A 16,758-nucleotide genomic window follows, 5' to 3' on the forward strand; every position below is an offset into this window, starting at 1 on the left:
TTCTTTATCACATCCAGGGATGTATGAAATTCCCTGTACTAATGACCTGGCTGACAGACAGGAAGAACTGCTGACATCTGCCTTGGAGAACATAAAAAAATACACACATTTGGCACTATCGTTATGGCAAGTCAGGACTTAGAAGACTTGGATAGTCTTTCACACAGGATCAAACGGAAGAAAACAAAAGTTCTACACAAAGTCATAAATCAACGAGATTATTTTAAAGCTGCTGCTGATTCTAAAAACATTCTCCAAACCTCAATAAGTATGGCTGTATCAATTTATCAAACATCCGAGAGACAGTATTTTAACATCAAATTAACTTGTTTTTTTTCTCTTTATCCAACAGTAGATGGTGCCAATTAGGACTTTAGTTCCTTGTGTTGTCCATTACATTTTTTTTTTTTATCTACTCCCACTGTTATTCCAAATAAATTGTTGCTGTTTGTGTACTGTGGCAAACTCTTTTGTGCTCTGAACATGCTGGATATAATAGTAAAATATCAGCAAATAAGTTAATAAATATCGATTTTCTTATTTAATGTGTGTTGTGAATTAATACCATTAAATTAATTGAAATGACCTGCCAACACAGAAGCCTTTCTGCTTGTTGTGCATGTGTTGCTCCATGGGGGAGGAGATCTGCACTACATTGTGGACTGTATTGCCTAGAAGGCAGACAACATTCACAGCATGCATAGATGGGTCACTGGCAAAGAAGAGATCCAAGGTGTTTTGGATTGTCTAGTATTCTGGTTGGCATGTGGGCAACTTGTTAAATAATTTGTAATTGCAAAAGTTTGAGCTTCTCTTCCTGTTTGATTTGTGCATTTGGAAGAGGGCAACCAGCTGGTGTTGTGGGCAATGAAGTCTCTGCTCTGGGGAAGGCGACTTAGCTGTTTGTAGAGCTGGATTGAAGAAAATCAACATTTAAGGAGAGGTGACTGAAGAGTTCAGAGTGATTGTTGGCATTAGAGGAGTGGTAGAGACAGCATATGAATTTGGTAGAACGAGGTAGTGATTTTTGGCCTAAAGAGGTCAAAACTAGGAGATTCCAGGTTGGATATTCTCTGTCATGGTATATCAGAGTGAACTGTATAGACCCTGCCACTGAGGTGAAAGAAATTATGTGTAGTTGGGAAAGAAGAGATGAGTGGTGTTTGAGATTTGAGTTTGTCAGGAAGAGTAGATGAGGTTTTGCAGACTGGCAGTGGAAATGAACATCATTAAGGTTAGAACAGAGACTACGTATATTTTGAAATGGATCTGGGAAGTTCTATGAAGTTTGCGTTCCTTGTGCAGTGTTTGGGAATCGGGTTTCTATGCTGGTTATTTACAGTTTGATTTTCTCATTAGTATCCCTTATTTATAATTGCCCATTCTTCATCTCCACATTTACTCTTATTGCTTCCCCTTTTTTATTTCTTCCCCTCACTACATAAGTCAGATCTAGTCAGGCTCCTATATGTGATGCAGGGTGGTGCCTTCTGCCTTGCTGTTCACAGTCGATATGAATGCCAGTCTTGGTTGTCAGGGTATCGCAGATCACTTTTATTTAGTGTGGAAAGTTCATTTATCTCTCCGTGTAATCATGGTCCCGAAGCAGTGATATCTGACCATTTTCTGGGAGTCAAAGTTGCGTTGTTCTGCAAGCCTGCAAATGTTGTAATTTAGCATTATGTCAGTTTCTGAATGGAAATTTAAGGTGATGGAATTTGTACTGTTTATTTTCTGCCTTGATTGTATCTTGAACTGATGAAGCAATGAGATCACAAAGCTTGCTGACATTGTCTGCATTAGGCATGTTAGCTTCAAGATCATGATACCTTGATCATGGATCTTAGATTGGAAGGTGTTCTAGTAGATATGGAGTTGTTCAGAGGCAGCATTGAAAAAGTGGCCAAGGTAGCCCATAGTATTGCATAGTTATTGAAGAATACAACAAGTTTCAGTAGGAAGTTTTCATTCTTCAAGGCCTTGATACGGTTACATTCCAGATTACTGTACCTCTGATCACCTGAGTTTCTTGGGGATGAGGTGGAGAGAATTCAGTGATGAGTGACCAAGATGAGTAGTCTGTAGAATATTCTTTGAGGATAGATTGAGGATTTGTGATTGTAAAAGTTGGTTGATAGGTGGGAAGGAGGGCACATATAACTTCCAGTTTCTAAAAGAGCTAAGGGTGTTTAGTTAGCAAAGGAACAGAGCAAGGATCAAACTTGAAAATTGAGCATGAACGGTTAGCAAGGATGATTAGATTTTTCATTTGGAATAGTGGTGAATGAGTGGAATGATTGTTGCCAGTGAGTGCTTTTGTTGTTAAAAATTACTGTCATGTTTTATTACACTGGGATACAACTAAGATCCAAATTCAACAGTGTTACTATCCATCAAAGACAGAGTGGGTAAACATTCATTTCTTGTATTTGACTTGTTTGAATCCTTTTTGCTATCTGAATGTAATCCTGAATCAGCTGGAACTGAACACAGCAATAACTTTAAAGTTGCGATATAAAGGATTTAATGGAGAACAATCTACCTGTTTGCTATGTGTTGCATACTTGACTTGATTGAGAAATAGTGATGTTGAATCATGAGGAAATAGTACAAAATTTTTACAGCATCTTTAATATGAAATATACAGTAATATAGTACATATTGGTTGGACTTTTTAGTGCAACTCCTTCTGTACCCTTAATTTCTTTTTCTACCTGTATACATGTCACCTGTTAGATGGTTGAATTGAGTTAAGCGTAACTGTGTGGAAATAGTATGTGTAAATGTGAAGTCAGCATGAGAGAGTAGTCTGTTAGGATTACTATTTGTAAGCAAATAAAATATTGAAACACTCTGTTTTGTAAATACTGAAGTAATTCCCCTTCCCCCTTTTGAGTGCTGTTGATCAGGCAACATGGTTTTATGGATTATCCTCTGAAGATACCATCACTGATTTTAAGATTATCTTGAAAATTCAATGAAAATTTTATGCGTGTGTAATAGGATAGATGTGGCATTTTATGCTTTTCATAATGAGAATAAATTAGGAACTGTTAGTTTAGTAGTTAATTGCTTGAAAAATTGGCAGAACCTGGACAAAAGTCAGTTTTTCAATTCAAAATCTGAAAACTTGATTTTTCAGTCTTGAAAGGCAAGTATAGGGTTTTCTAGTAACAAAAATTACCTATGCTAAAATGAAACAACAAGGTTGTTTCATTTTAGCATCGGTAATTTTTGCATGTTAATTTAATGGCAAGAAGTACATTAATGTGTCCCATTATGAAATTTGAGGCTTCCAAAATCCATTTTCATTTAAGTAAATCTTTTAATGTTTTCTCCTTAATGTTATAACTGTTGAATACTATTTACACTAGAATTTTGCTGTAGAACTAGGATTATCTTGTTCTGAGCTTTCTCTTATATATTGCATGTGTGTGTGCTGCATGTCAACTTCTTTGGAATGTAGAGATCAACTTATGTTCATCAAGCAGAGCAAGAAAGTCCCCATTCACCTTCCAAAGAGATAATAGAGACTGGCATTGATATAAAGACTCTGGTGAGTTTGTATGTAGCACTAACATTTCATTATGCATAATAGATGCATGTTAATTTAATAATTGCCTATTAACTAGCTTATTGCACGGAGGGATACAGAAAAGCAAAAACCCTGCATGAAAACAATTTTAAGTACTTAGCACTAAGCTTATTAGAAATGCTAATTCATCTGATGGCATGGCTTCATCTATTTAGAGGAAAAACACACTGCACAGCACTGCCAGATTATTCTGATATAATTAGACATAGCAAAAGTTTCTCTCATGATAATGATACCTTTTAGATTTAAGAGTTGTGCCTGAATCCTGCTTACAGTGCAAAGAATATAAGCTCTTCAGCAGAAGGTGAGTTAATCTCCTATAGAAGCAGTATGTTTCTCCAGAAACAAGATTTACGGTGCAGGATGGAAAAACCATCCAAATAATATACACAGTGATTGATATAAGGTGGCTAATTCTATCTGCATTTATTTCTATCATTTTATCTATGAATTAGTTATTGGCCATGACAGGTTATTTGTTAAACATCTTAAGGGAAAGATGAGATGAGTTGTTGACAAAGGGATACAGAATTACATTGTAATTACTGAACAGAATTCTTTCCGAAGAGAATGTACTCTCAAAAATTAGTGTCAGAAAAATTGTGCATAGAATTGTTGGCTGAGTTAGCATACTTGCTCTCCAACTAGGCAGGCTATAGATTTGAATCTTGACATTGGCTGTTTGTGGATGTTTTCAGGTGGGAGATGAATTACATCATTTGTGAGACCACCATCCTCCTTATTGGAACCCTTAACGTCCATGGTTGGTCTCTAGAAAAGGGTTACTAGATCATATAAAAGCTAAAATGAAAAATTTTAAATCTTGGCCTTACCCATGTGGTACTATAGGTTTTACAACCTTCTGTGGGTGTGAGTCAAGTTTTAACAGAATTTTGAGTATCAAATGCTTCTAAAAATGTCATGTAATTGTTTAAAAAGTTTGGTAAATTTCTGATAGACAGCAATACAATTTTTGTTCATACCAGTGTTGACACATATCATCTTTTGCATGATCCCTGGAAAAATTTTAGCCACGTGCAATGTGTTGTTCTTGTTTGGCAAACATTTAAAATGACTGCGTTTGCATTTTTCATAAAAATGGAGAAAAAAAAACTTTGATTCATTGATTCAAGTGCGTGAGATTGCTGAGCTTGTAGGCATCTCAATTGAACGGGTGTATGAAAAATACACCTGTTCGAAAAGGGTAAGATAATAACAGCCATCATAGTTGGACTGTTTTTAAAAGAACTTAAAAAAAAAACGGCACCGTTTGAAGCACAAAAAGTGCTCTTTCATCAAGACAATGCACCATCCCACACATCAGCCATCACAATGACAAAATTGCACGAATTGAGGTTCAAATTGGTTCCACATCCACTGTATTCTCCGGACTCGGCCCCTTGTGACTACTTCTTGTTCCCAGACTTAAAAATTTTGGCTCAATGGGAAAAAATTTTCTTCGAGGCTGTCAATGATTATTTGCACAATTTGACAAATCCTGTTTTTTTAGATGGGATGAAAAAATTGGAAACTCGCTGGACCAAATGTCTAGATCTCGATGGAGACTACGTTGAGAAATAAAGGTGATTTTTTTTCCAAAATTTTGTTTAACTTATTTTTTACCAAACTTTTCAAACAACCCTCATATTGTGTTTTGATTTCTACTTGCACTTGGGTTTCAAGTACAAAAAGAAAAGCACAGGTTTTACAAAGCAGTATTGTTCCTCTGCATGTCAAATTGTGCAGGTACTTGTCAGAAAATTTTGTAACTACACCATTTAAAAAATTTCTAATTGTTAAAGTCGTATTTTTCTTGAATTGTTGAGCATCAGTAGCAAAACAATGATTTTTTTTTAATATAACACCAAAGCAATGGTATATGAATATGTAAGTTACTGTGTTTTAGCAGTTCTGTAGAAAATGTTTGGTGTTGAGACCATATTTTTTCAGATATGCTTAATAAAATAAACAATATAACACTACTAGTTTCATAAGTTGTTGAACTTGCATCATCAGGGGTACTAACAAGTTATACATAAGACTATAAACAATTAATTACACATAGCAGATGTTTTCAGAACTTCACTATATGCATTGGAACAATCCTAGTTATTGCTGTCACGTTCTGGTGTTGTCATGTTGTGTAGTATGTGCATGTGTGTTGTATCCCGAGTCCATGGTGTCTGCTTTTTAATGAAAGCAGACCCAAAGTGTAGGGTTACACTTTGGGTGTAACCCTACACCAAGGCTTAACCCAAACTTGGTGTAGGGTTAATCCTTGATTTTTGTTACATTCTGTGAGAATCAGCAGCATTTTCTGAAGCCTTCTTGAACTTTCTTATAATACAGTTATGATCATATATGGTATTCTTGTTTCTTCACAAACTACTTGATGGCCTGTATTTGTATGGTATGCCAAACCTGATTTATGCTATCTTATTCTTTTTTTGATATCTTTCACGTATTCAAACCAAACATGAAAATCCCTCCCAAACTTTCCTACCTGGCCTACATAGCAAATGCTACATAGTTATTTCATCAGATGATGTTGAAGTTTTGGTGGATATAAGAACCTGGGGATTTTATACAATGGCAAAAAACTCGCTTTGATGTTTACACCCAATTGTAGATGGGAAAGATCCTTATCTCAAACTTGGCAAAGAATCTCTCAAACCTGGTAGCTTAATACATACTAATGACAGAATCATATGTGAATAATAGCTTGCATTTTATTGAAAAGGTAAAAAATTTAAATTAGAACCTTCTGACATCTTAGAAAGTTTAGATGTGGTCAGTCTTCACCACTGTACCTAGGGATGACAGTGGATCTTTGTCAAAGTTTTTCGTGCCAGACACACTGTATGGAAAGCACTTTCTTCATTTAGGATAAATATTGGGAATAAAAAAGGTCTTGCCATCATTCCTCTCCCCTCATTACCAGTCCTTGCCAACTTTATGGAAAATTTTGAAACAAATGCTGTTAAACTTTCACAAGAAACCAAAAACTTGGTTGTGATGCATTGATATTTTTGCTTGTTCAAGAACAATGGATGGCTTAATTCAATTTAAAGATTATCTGAACAGTTTGCATCCATACATAAAATCCACTCTTGAACTCGATTGCAAAAAATTACCATTTCTTGTTATCCTTCTTGAAATGAAGAAAAAAGATTGACTTTTTCATTTTATAGAAAACTTTTGGCAACTTGACGATTTTTACATGCTGCTTCATGCCATCATCTGTTACAAAATTTGGCATGATGAAAACAAGAGATAGAGCACAACATTTCCAGTATGTTAAAGGAATGTAGAATTACATCACCTGAGTCATACGCTTACCATGAATGCATATGAACCCAAGATGATCAAAAAAAATTCTTAATACCACTCCTTTACATAAACAAAATTTTAAGAATGCAGTCAAAACTACCTTGCATCAAGAATGTTGCGTGCATCATTGCTACACGAATACAACACTAAAGTGTCTCTTTTGCCATTGTATAAAATTTCCAGGTTCTTACATCCACCAAATCTCCACACCATCCCATGTAAAATCCAGGTGTTTGCAAGATTACTCCTGTGGAATTTGTTATGTAGGTCAGATGGGAGGGGGTCTGGGGAGATTTGCATGTCTGAACACATAAGATATTGAAAAAAGACTACATAAATCAGGTTTGGCATCCCATATAACAAACACAGGTCATCAAGTAGTTTGACAAGAAACAAAAATGATCTATATTGATCATAATTGCTTTATGAGAAAGTTCAAGGAAGCCTCAAATGTTGCGGATCCCCACATAATTTAATAGAAATCAAGGCTTAATCCTGCATGAAGTTTAGTTTGCTTTCATTAAAAATCTAACTACTGTAGATCTGGGATACAACATGCCATGCTACAGAACATGACAGCAATAACGAGCATTGTTTCAATGTGTATAAAGTAATTAAACTTTTTTTTAATTCTAGTACCTTGTTTGTATGTACCAGTTGTAAAGTTCTGATAACATCTGCTATGTGTAAATGTTTAATTTTTTTTTTGTTTTATTTGTGTATAACTTGAATTACTACCATGACAATGTAAGTCTGATGACTTAGGAAAATTGAGTTATATTGCTTATTTTATTAAACTTGTTATCTGTCTAAAAATGAAAATTTTCTACAGAATGGAAATGTATAGCCTGTATTCACTGCTGCTGCATTGACAAGAGAAAAAGAGCACTGTTGCTTTGTGGGGAAACCATGTGAAGCAGTAAATTAAGATGCCAAACAAACTTTTAATTGTATGCCAGTTAATAGATCTCTAATTTTCCATGAGTTCTATAATAATAGTTTACTCTTTTGCCTGTAAACAATAAATTGCACAATAACCACAGTAATTAGCTTTAATGAAATGAAAATACAAATATTTTGTACTGAAAATAACAGTACATCATCAGTGTGTAGAAACAATCAAAGGAACAGGAATACAAGGTACATACAGCAGTCGGTGGTTTACCAATCAAAAACTGTTGCTGCATGCTAGAAATTAATATTAATAAATATTATTATTATTAAAAATTTTGATGGTTATATAAGATAAGAATCTCCCAAACAGGGGGGGGGGTGGAGAGAGAGAGAAGATCGTTCTGATTCAGATTTGGTTGATGTAACTTTCTCTGAAAAGGCACATTCATATTTAAACCTGCTTCTACTTGATACTGTGTTTAGTGTCAATACTATGTTGTGCCAGACCAGATTTTGGAGGTTTCATGTATTTGATATAATATTGATGTTCTCTAATTCTTTTTTCCACAGAACGACCTGTCTGCCCAAAGTATGTTAGATTACATTCACAAGATATCTGGTATCTTTTGCCTGTGTCTGCCAATAGCAAAGCTTTATTTCTTCTTTTTAGTGAACATATATCGTTTCCAAGTTTGATTCTTAGTAACATTAAATTTCTAAATTGTTTTGTGCGATCATTCATTATTAAAAATTCTGATGTGCTTTCATTTGCAGATGCATGCATGTTCTTAAAAAAACAATTATAAGCTAGATGCAATATGTTCCATAGACTATGTGATGTGTTCACTTAATGCTGGCATAAGTACTATCAGGATTACACTATACAGCATCATAAATATTTGTTTCTCTTGGTTGATTATGTAGATATCATTTCTACTTTTCAAACAACTGTGGATTTGACTACCACTTCCATATATATTTGTGAATTTATTACCTGGTAATGCTTATATATTCCCATAATCCAACTTAGGCTTATGGGAAGCCTAAATTGGCATGAAAAAGTGTTGTCTTGTTTTCAGAATATCTATTCCTTAGTCCTTTTATGTCGCTCATGTACTATGTTGAAATAAGTATTTGAAAAGCAATGTAAATTGTGCATCTTGGTAGCATGTGAACCTTCTTCAGGCCATGATTGCTTTCCATCTTTCTAGGAATGTTCTTCTGCCAGTTTCTGCATCAATTCTATATTGGTTTTCAACATCAACTGTTCAAGTATGTTCAATCTTGTTGACTGTGCCATTTTGTTATACTATGTACTTCCACTATCCTGCTTTGTCTTTGTTTTCTCTTAATTATTGTGAATAGTCAGCTGCCTTAACTATTGACTGCTGCCATTTATCTTATTTCTCATGCTCTATAGTCTAACAAATTTATTTGTTTTAATGACTGCGACAGTTAGACTATATATTGAGTATGAGAATATAAGCTTTTCAAAGACTAAGCAGATATTGTTTATATTCTTCACTTATATTATTCTTGCTTTAAACTAGTCGTGGCTTAAATATAAATCATATACACTATCTTAAGCAGGTTTGAATTTTGTAGGATAGTGCATTGACAGAATCAGTCCAATGTGTTGTTTACAAACACATTGGACTGATTTAATTTAGTCAAAGAAAGGGAATATTTACAGAGCGATTCACATATATACACAATGTTATTACAGTTCTCTAATCTTACCTTAGTTCTAAGCTATCTCACAATCTAGCATAACATTAACTGAATATAAGGCACATATATGTTTAGCCTAATTCACTATTAATATACAATATCTCACAAACATAGCCACTTTATATACATTCTTGTTCAGTATTATAACTACTTACAATTCCTTTTCAGGATTTCTTCACATTAACCTTTTTTTCATACTTAAGTCTTCTTCTTGTCTTTCTTTCCGCTTACTGACTCGTTCCTGTTTTCCCGCTAAGTTTCTTCCTTGTTCAAGTAGTTGACTGTGCCTTTCCTTATTGAATCCTTAACATGGCGGTGATGTACTGCTTCTTCCTTTCACAATGACTTGACACAATATTTCTCACGCAGCAGTGATTCAGGTAGAGAACAAACGATACTACTTTTTCAATTCCTGACAATGAAATCTTGCGTGACTGTGATCTCAGGCAAGAGAAGGCCTAGAAAATCCTAAGACAGATTTGTTTCCGATGAGTTGCCTTATATAGACCAGCCTCTGTTGTGTGCATGCGCATCTCTCTTGAAATTGGTCATGTATTTGCCTTCAGACTTTGCTGACGTCATTCTTTGTGCATCTTTGGAATTCTTTATCCATGGCAACTATGGCCTTTAGAATTTTCCATTTATGGCAATTCTCAGAAATCTTCACTAAGTTTACCATTAGACTTACTGATTTAACATTACTTAATAGCTTTATTTTGATGATGTCATGCACCACATTATTTTAACAAAGGCTCAATACAATAATATTACAGAAAAGATTATTTCAGTCAAAATGTAACAATTTTTTGAGTACATTCTCCTAAATAAAAAAAAAAATTAAAAAAAATATAAAACCAAACCTAAGTTACAGAGTCACTTATTATATTTGGTGATAAGTGACCTCGTACAGTGAGAAAAGCGTTCCAGAGAAGAAGTAGATGAAATAATAAATTGGTTTTATCACATTCAAATCCTTAGTAAACAGATGTTCCATTACCTGCATACAGATAGTGCTCTTATCTGTATGCAGGTAATGAGAATGGTCATTTCATTATGTCGATAAAAATACCTTGTATACATGGAAACAAAATATGCTTTAAGTTGGTCTTTTCTGGATAGTTGCAATCATGTTATAGTTTTTGGTGCAGTGTGAGAACAGTATTCTAAGGTTGGATCTATTTAAGATTACTCTAGTTTTAAGAATTGTATGAATAAGTAGTACCTTGGGAAGGGTGTGCCAAGTTCATAAAGGCTGAAAAGGCAGTGGATGGGACATGTTTGTTGTAATAAACCATGTTAATTAGTCCAATAAGAGAAATATAATCTTGTTTCGATGTTGAAGTATTGTTTAAAGGTAAAGAAGTAAAATGAATTTTCTGTGAGAAATAAGGTATGTGTGTTGGTATCACTTCACAAGGCCTCTTCAGAGAAGAGGCAAGATCAGTTTAAGCATTGGTTAATGAAGATTTATGATAGAATGATTGTGCATAAAGTTTGTAAAATGGAGGAATGAATAATATAAAAGGCAAAGTCTAAAAACGGTAGACAAAAGTACAGAACTTGGCATGCCTTCAGATTATTAGAGAAATGTAAGGTGAGGAAGCTATTCATGGTGAGAGAGAGAAAATGGCAAACAGTTACTTAGCACCAAAAATGTAGAATATAAGATGTTAATTTTGTAATTCTAGTAGAAAGGCTATCCTTCCTTTTTGTAACAGCTATATGTATGGCTTCTGTCTTTTAACTTCTAATTAAAAACCTAATTAAATCAATCCTATAGTCTTTTTTTATATTAAGCACAGCAAAAGACTTCTGGGATTCCCTTGCCCTGCTTGGTTATTTATCTCTCAGATAGGTTTGCCTCTTCATGCAGTCATTCTCATAGCATATACTTTTTGTTGAGCTTACTGATCTTATATTTTCCTTTTTATTTCTTCCATGAGATTTCTTTTTTAAGTTCCTTCATATGGATGCTAATGCTTGGGTGGAATTTCATTTGCCATGAGAACTTCCTGAAATGGCTTCAGGAAGTTCCATCTTAATTTCCAGATTATCTGACCCTTAATCTGCTCACATTCCTGATGTGCTATTGGTTTACAACCCTTTAGGGTGGATTTACATTAAAAATTCAACATAATCTATCCACATAGAAAATTGATTCAGGTTGAAAAGATTACATGGTTTGTATGATATTGATGGCACTGAATTATAGGAAATTGGCAAGGTTATGGTTTTGGAAGTGGGGTGTGGATTTCAAGTTCAGAGGACATATTGCAAAAGTTGGCAAAGTAACTCAAAGGATTACTTGGATGTTGAACACACTGACAAGTAAAGATAGAGTTCATCCCTGTTTATAAGGTTGATTCCACACACTTCTCACCAGCTTGTGAGAAGTGTGTGTGGAATGCTTGCTATGAGGATAGATTGAAGGTATAGCTTTCAGAGTTCTTGATAGGCAGAAGATAAGGAACATGATAGAAACTTCTAAGTTACTAAAAGGATTCAATAAAGGTGACACAAAATAAATTGTTCAATACAGGATGAGAGAGAGAAAACAAGGGGCTACCTCTGGAGGTTGTGTAGGAGTGTGATTAGCTGTGGTCCACTCTGGAAAACACTGATCTAAGAGCAAGAAAAAGTCTTTGGCAGTATGCAAACAGAGGGCACACAAACATAGTGTCTTAGATTTGATCATTGCATAAGACAATGTTATTGTGAATGAAGTGTGAACTGAATAGACTAAGTTTGGTTGGTCAGTCTCTTATGGAAGTGGCAGAGGATTTTCTTTCCTGGAAACAGTTTTTTTTCCATCCTGTAAAGCAGGCAAATTGGCCATTAGAACGCAAATTCTGAGTTGCTGTGGGCTGTAAATCCAAATAAACCTAAACCATGAGGAACTCTGGCCAGTAATGAGAACTCCCTTTCTATAAAGGCATGAAATTATATTTTTCCTATTTTTTTTCATGCATGTTAGGCTGAATGTCCTGTCATGGCCACTTAGCTCCTTTGAAACGTAATAAATGCTTTTATATATGTGTGCGTATGCACACACTGAGAAATAAGCTTGATATTAATAAAGTGATAAGATTTGATGTATTGTTGTGTGTTTAAGGAAATGTTCTAGATAGTTAATCACTTCAAATACATCATGAAAATTATGGAAATAACTGCTGTGTTAGAGTAAAACGTTTTGGTTTATATTAAACTAAAGTTTTATTCTAACATGGTAGTTTTCATAATTTTCATGATGTATTCTGATCACCATGTAAAAGAAAGGATTAGTCGCTTCAACATGCTTGTTTGAACCTCACAAAAGGGAATATTCCAAAGAAGTGGATGGAACACTGAATTGCATCTTCACAGAAGGAAGGTGCAAAAATAGACTCCAGATTAAAAGCCAGCTTTGTATTAGGAATAATAGTAATGATAAAGGTGTAAGAAATGTTGGCAAGATTTAGAATTGGATTGATAACAGTATTCTCTAGGGATCAGTTAGTTTGTTGAGAGGATAGGTTTTAGCAGTTTACTTATAGTAAAACAGAGTGCCAAGTGCCTTGTGTAATGGGGAGTGCACAAACAAAGCATATGCAATTTTGCTAACTTCTTTTGATAATCACCATATGATAGATTTGTATTTAAATTGGAGGAGATGAAATTAAATAATGATTTTGGGTAGTAGAAGTATGATAGCCATCAGCAAGTTATGGTATGTAGTACCAAAGAAGAGAGCTGCTAACAGGGGTGTTAGTATCATTATCACTTGTGTGTTCACGATATTTGGGGAGGTTGAATTTCGATGTGTAGTTTGCAAATGATGCAAAACTAGGGAGAACTATGAAAGTGAAACCACTGTGTTTGGCTTTCTTAGAGGATTTGAATACTTGGTATGGGCTTGATGAGTAGGGTAGAAATTAGATGATCTGAAATGTTAAGAGGTACATTATGAGAATTCAGGATAAAGTTATGGCAGTGATGAGGCAGACATTGACATATAGATCATAGTTTCACCATATACTAAGCCTTGATGAGGCTGTATTTTGACTAAATGTGGAGACTTGATTTCCTGATTTTTGAATTAGTTCATAAAAAAAGTGACTTACATGGATTGTTAGGTCACCAGAATGTTGGGACAAATTGAGGAAATGCTACCTACAAGGTTTAGCGGAAAAGATGCATGTGGCATGCGATAAGACATGAGTTAATGGGGGGGGTATAAAGATTAATACAAGAGTTTTTTTTCGTAGCAAAGACAGAACAAGAGGCAATTCATGGAATTTGTATGAGGGTGTGAACAGCAAGTTTTTCCTTGGAAGAGGTGATGAATGGATGCATTGTCTTTTCTAATGATGAAAACACATCATGGCAGTTTGAACTCTTTTTAACTGAGGACATTGTACAAGTCATCACTTCAAGGGATAAAAAGTGTGGGGATAAATCTTGGAGGAAAATCTTTTTAGTAATTCCAGAATATTAGTCAACAGAATATTTATAGAGATACTTTCAAAGCTAAAGAATACTAGAAGGGGAGAATCTGCCTTGTTTCAGAAATCCTTCATTTTTAATAAGAGGGAGAATTGCTTGAGAATAAATTTACCAGCCACAAGAAACTGGTAAATAAATTGAAATGGATGAGATTGGATAAGAGACTAGCAAGTTGGTTAGGCAAATGGTTGTCAGATAGTATCAGCAGGTTGTGTATTGCAGAGTGGTATCTCAAAAGGGTCACTAGTAGAATGCTGAAAGAGTGTTTTGTGACCATTATTGTTTAACTTTCATGTTAATGATATTGGGACAAGCTTAATTAGTGATATGCAGATGTTTGCCAGTGATGCAAAGTTAGGAAGAGATATCAGGAGCATAGCAGATGTAGCCTTACAGGAGGATCTCAGTGGACTATAAGTGGACAAGTGTGGCTATCAGTTTAATGTTGCAAAGTACAAGGTCTTGAAATTCAGAATATACAAAGTAATGGGGAAATTTTGAAGGTGGTGGAAAAAATGAGAGATCTAACAGGGTAGTTGACAGACTTGAAATTTAGATTACATTGCTAAAATTGTAAGATCATCTCAATGGATTGTTGCAGTGATGAGGAGGACTTTGACATGAATAAGCAAAGATGTTATAGTTTCCTTGAATAAGGTCTTGATCACCCTACTGTGTGCAGATTTGATTACCTGGTTTTCAAGGAGATGAAAAATTCTTAGAGATGATCCAGAAAAGGTTCACTAAGTCAGTCAGGTCTATGGGATGTGAGAATAGATTGAGGGAATGCAATTTGCAGAACCTTTCAAATAGAAGGGGAATATAATTAAAATGTATTGAACAAAATGCCATCTCTGGAACCTTTATAAAGGAGGTGTGAGCAAGAGAGTAAGGAGCAGTAAATAATAGATCAAAGGGATAGCAGCTGTTATATAGATAAACTTTTAAATCAGACCTCCATGGAATCAACTCATGGTGATATCTGCACTCAAGCTTTCAGACAGTGACTATGCATAGATTTAAGGCATGGTTTGATTATCTTTTTACATGAGTGTTGACTTCTCAACAATGGGTCTCAACTCCATGGAGATCAGATATTTTCTGTAAAATAGCTGCTATTCCTTTGATCTGTATGAGTTACAAGATCTTTCTTGAAAGAGGAAAGTGTATTGGATTGAGATACATTAGGAGCTGCTTTGTATAAAATTTGAACTTTCAAATCAAGTTTTTTGCTTAAGAGTAGTAGTATGTTACTTAACCTTCTGTTTGTGTTGTAAAGGAACCCATAATTGTCATCTGCTTTGGTGTAACATTCTTTTGCTTTGACTTCTTTGTAATCTGTCATGCTGATAATGGACTTTTATAGTAGGCCAAAATATCTAACAGGAAGTACTTCATCTAAGTGGTATTTTATTTCTTTTTATCCTCAAGCCATTCTCCAAACATAATTCTCTAAAAAAAAAAAAAAAAAAAAAAAAAAAAAAAAAAAAAAAAAAACATAGCTAATGGTATAGTAAAATATCATGAATAAAATACCTTAATATATAATCATCATTACTGAAAATAATAGTAGTTGCTTATACTATTGTATTTCAGGAAAGAAAAAAATGGTAGTGATACAAAAATGCTACAGAAAAAAATGAATTTTTTTTTCATGTAAAACCTCCTGCTGTTAGCTAAAACCTTATGTAACATCCATGTGGAGACCCACTGCAAAAATAGTGGGAAAGAAACTAATCTCCATAATATGATATGAAAAAAGAAAGAGGCATTCCAGAGTGTTGTGTACATCTCACTTTTAACAGGATTAATGAAATTCTAGCAGATAGGATTCTGGAATTCTATCTTCATTCCATTTAGACGTTTAGCCTTCTACCACCACTACTAGAATCAGATCTTTAGGATCTGATCTAAGAATTTCTATAAGTCAACTGTTCACTTAGTCGCAACTAATATCTGCTAATGACTTAAGTTAGAAAACTAACTCGGTGATACCATATTGTCTGTTTTCATTTTGAATGAGGTACAATATCAGGATTTTAAGTTTTTGTCTCTTAAACACCAGACACTCAAAAATTGTCAGCCCTATAACATTGGCAGCGCCTCAGAACCCTTTTAGTGTTGCCCTTTGGTTGAGAGAACTTGAATTTATCCATTTGGAGACTCAAAAAAAAAAAAAAAAAAAACTGTTATAAGTGCTTTCAACTGAAGGTGAGCTAACTGGTCTCATATGGAGGTGAAAGTTTTCCCACACAGAAACTTGGGTATTTTATCCTGCAAGACATGCAGACCTTCAACTAAGGCCTCATAGCCTTAATTTGCTTCATCTATAAATTCAAAACAATTTAAACCTTCATCTCATTTCTGGATATAAAAATAGCATTCCAGGTAATAGTCAAGTTCTTTCACTGACAGTAGTTAATCACTCTCCAAAATAAACAATTTATGCCACTTATAATATACCATTTTATAAATAAATGTTAACTTCTGATCAAATATGGTGCTGTTTAATGTAATGCTTAACAGTGACAAGATATTAGCTGGTTAGGCAATGCAACTTCACCTGTGTGTGTCATTGCACCTGATAATGACTAGACTTGTTGAAACGTTAAGCAGCTTCTTTAAAATAGTCAAATTGCTGACAGTATACTCTCAAGGAGTATATGAGATGCAGTGATGATAGTACTGTAAGCTTTTCATATGGTATACTATCAACAGTTTCCTTC

General features: G+C 34.5%; 1 protein-coding gene across 14 annotated transcripts in view; it reads left to right on the plus strand.

Annotated features, from left to right (window-relative positions):
- LOC150095389 (uncharacterized) overlaps positions 1 to 16,758 on the plus strand; it is a 613,991-nt gene that overhangs the window by 240,657 nt on the left and 356,576 nt on the right. For 9 of the 14 annotated variants that reach the window (XM_090410424.1, XM_090410425.1, XM_090410414.1 and 6 more), the window contains one exon: positions 3,467 to 3,556. The exons of the other annotated variants lie outside the window; for them this stretch is intronic. In XM_090410424.1, coding sequence (XP_090266550.1) covers positions 3,467 to 3,556 — 90 coding nt within the window. The remainder of the gene's footprint in view (positions 1 to 3,466; positions 3,557 to 16,758) is intronic. 14 annotated transcript variants of the gene reach the window in all.

The sequence above is a fragment of the Typopeltis vanoorti genome, chromosome 20 (assembly GCF_054136105.1).
Source record: "Typopeltis vanoorti isolate ZY-2024b chromosome 20, IOZ_Tvanoo_1.0, whole genome shotgun sequence".
In the NCBI taxonomy this organism is placed as follows: domain Eukaryota; kingdom Metazoa; phylum Arthropoda; class Arachnida; order Uropygi; family Thelyphonidae; genus Typopeltis; species Typopeltis vanoorti.